General features: G+C 53.9%; 2 protein-coding genes across 2 annotated transcripts, besides 3 other annotated features; both read left to right on the forward strand.

Annotated features, from left to right (window-relative positions):
- Positions 1-745: a mobile genetic element.
- Positions 1-2,394: a sequence feature (areas not merged during assembly with more than two copies in the genome that could not be assigned to a particular haplotype).
- Positions 665-732: a mobile genetic element.
- On the forward strand, positions 999-1,382 carry Tc00.1047053507051.20 (uncharacterized protein; the record flags this gene model as incomplete). Its single annotated transcript, XM_797610.1, has 1 exon — positions 999-1,382. The coding sequence occupies one exon, from the start codon at positions 999-1,001 to the stop codon at positions 1,380-1,382; it is 384 nt and encodes a 127-aa protein (XP_802703.1).
- Positions 1,441-2,394, forward strand: Tc00.1047053507051.11 (trans-sialidase, putative; the record flags this gene model as incomplete). Its single annotated transcript, XM_797611.1, has 1 exon — positions 1,441-2,394. A coding segment is annotated over one exon (954 nt), but the record flags the coding sequence as incomplete, so codon positions are not given.

The raw sequence follows: 2,394 nt of genomic DNA on the forward strand, positions 1-2,394 counted from the left end.
TCTTTAACCGTCGCGGAAATGGAGGTTATGGCGTCACGCTTTTTATATGCGGCGGCCATTTTGGGCAGGCGCCTGTGTGCCTACTACTTTCTCATCACGGCAGTGCGACGGCGATGATCGGCACTTAACCAAGGGATTGTGCTGGAGACATCCCCGGCGAACCCTCCACCGGCAGCGGCTGGTTTGGGCGAGAGGTTACGACACATGATCGAGAATATAATCGTAAGCGAATGATCAAGCCCACGGAAAGGGCATCGGCCGCCATCATCACGGGTGCATCGCTCCACGGATGGGGAACAGTTTTTATTCGAGACTCCGGCGACGTTGAAATTGCCGGATGAAAGTGGGAGAGGAAGCCTTTTCTCATCATGCAGGCCGAGGCGCGCGTGGTACGCTTAGTCTTATCTGCTTTTTCCGCCATCTTGCCACCCACCATGGACGTTGGGGCGCACAGCACTTCGCTGCGAGGAGCGGCGAATATATGCAGCTCAAAATAGCACGCCATGACGTGTGAGCTGCAACGGATACAAGGGATTTTGGACTCTCGCGGAGCACAGAAAGCCTTTGCCTACGCACGGTCTGCGGAAACCCCGCAGATGGCGTGTCACGCGGTCGCGTGTTCACACACGAGGACCTGGCGAAGGAGTGGAACTTGCGAAGGGCAGCGGCGGTTTCTTGTGGCCGGATGAGCCCCAGGTCTTTCACTTCGTAACGTATAAAAATAGATATATCGAATCCGAATGGAGTGAGCGGGCCACAATTGTGGTCATTGGGTGGTACTTATACATATACACCTACCTGGTGTAAACTTTTAGAATGCGGTGAACCCACTTGTTTTCATCTACTTCTCATTCCCGTCCTGTTTGACTTCTATAATTGGTAGCCTCAGGATGAGGAAAGCGGCCCAGTGGATATTCACTTTTTGTCGCCGCGTGGAGTGACGCACCACTTCTCATTGGGTGCGGGATGGCAGTGAAATTTTGTGTGCCGCGTCATGGATGGATGAGGCACCACTTCCGCGTGTAGCTTGTGGGGTTGTTGCTCGCTCGGGGTGCGCTGTGTGTCGGCTGCGGGGATGTGGCCGCATGCTCACGCGCCGTGTGGATCGTGAGCGCCTCTTGACGGCATCCACCCATTTCTCTCACTCTCTGTCTGTCTTTCTTTCCCTGTTGGGTGTGAGGCGTGTTGCTGCTCGTTTCTGTGGGCGATGGTTTTCCCTGCTGTTTCTTCCGGATTGTCTCGTGCTCCGCTCTCCGCGTGGGTGCTCTCCTCTGCTCCCAACTGACGTGTCTGATGTGTTGTCGCTGTTTCTGTGCTCCTCTCCGCCTCTTGAACACACGCACGCTAGGAAGGAAGCAAAAAAGCGCTACTCACCACTGTGAAATTGGAGGGCTCTGAAAGGACCAACAGCACACACACCGCCCACACTCACATATTTTTATGCTCTCACGTGTTGCTGCAGTCATGGCACCCCGCACACACAACCGTCGCCGCGTGACCGGATCCGGCGGAAAGAGAAAGGGAGGAAGAGAGAGGGAGCAGCAGAGGCCCAACGTTTCCCGGCATCTCTTCCATTCTGCGGTGCTGATTCTCCTCGTCGTGTTATGCGGCAGTGGGGCTGCACACACTGTGCAGACGAAGACTGACGTTGATCCTTTTACAGGGATTGGATGGACATCCCCTCAATGGGAAGGCTCTACAGAAGGTAATGAAAAATTCTTCTCGCTCCGCGTTCCCAGCCTTGTTGAGGTGAACAGTGCTGTTTTCGTGGTTGCTGAAGCGCAGTGCAGGGAAGACGACGAAGGCTGCAGCCGTGCTGGGATTGCGTCAAGGCACCTCGATCTAACTGATGATAATCCAAAGGAGATATTGACGACGAACACAAGTTTGTTGATGCCGTTTCCAAAGGGTGCTGCTACAGGTACCGCCAAGGCAAAAGAATCTATGCGGCCAACGACAGTTGTGGCTGGCGACAGTGTCTACATGCTTCTGAGAAATCAGAGCTTTACGACGTCGGAGGGTAAATCGGCTACTGCACGTGACTGGGGACTTTTGCTGGTGAAGGGAAGTGTCAGTGGTGGCAATGAAATCACGTGGAATGAGACCCATGCAGTGACATTTGGAAACGATGAATATGCTGCTAAATTTTCGACCCAGTTGGATTCTGGCGGAGGATCGGGGATTAAGACAAGGGACGGTACACTTATGTTTCCCATGCAGGCCACAGATGAGGACGGAAAGACCTCATTGCTGTCCATGCGCTTTGATAAGTCAGAGAAGAAATGGAGGCTTTCGCACCAAACGGTTGGTGATGGCTGCAGGGACCCGACCATTGTGGAGTGGGGAGAAGACAGACTCCTCATCATGGCCTCTTGTGAGCAAGGTTACCGTGAC

The sequence above is a fragment of the Trypanosoma cruzi genome, genomic scaffold (assembly GCF_000209065.1).
Source record: "Trypanosoma cruzi strain CL Brener 1047053517173 genomic scaffold, whole genome shotgun sequence".
Taxonomy (NCBI): Eukaryota; Euglenozoa; class Kinetoplastea; order Trypanosomatida; family Trypanosomatidae; genus Trypanosoma; species Trypanosoma cruzi.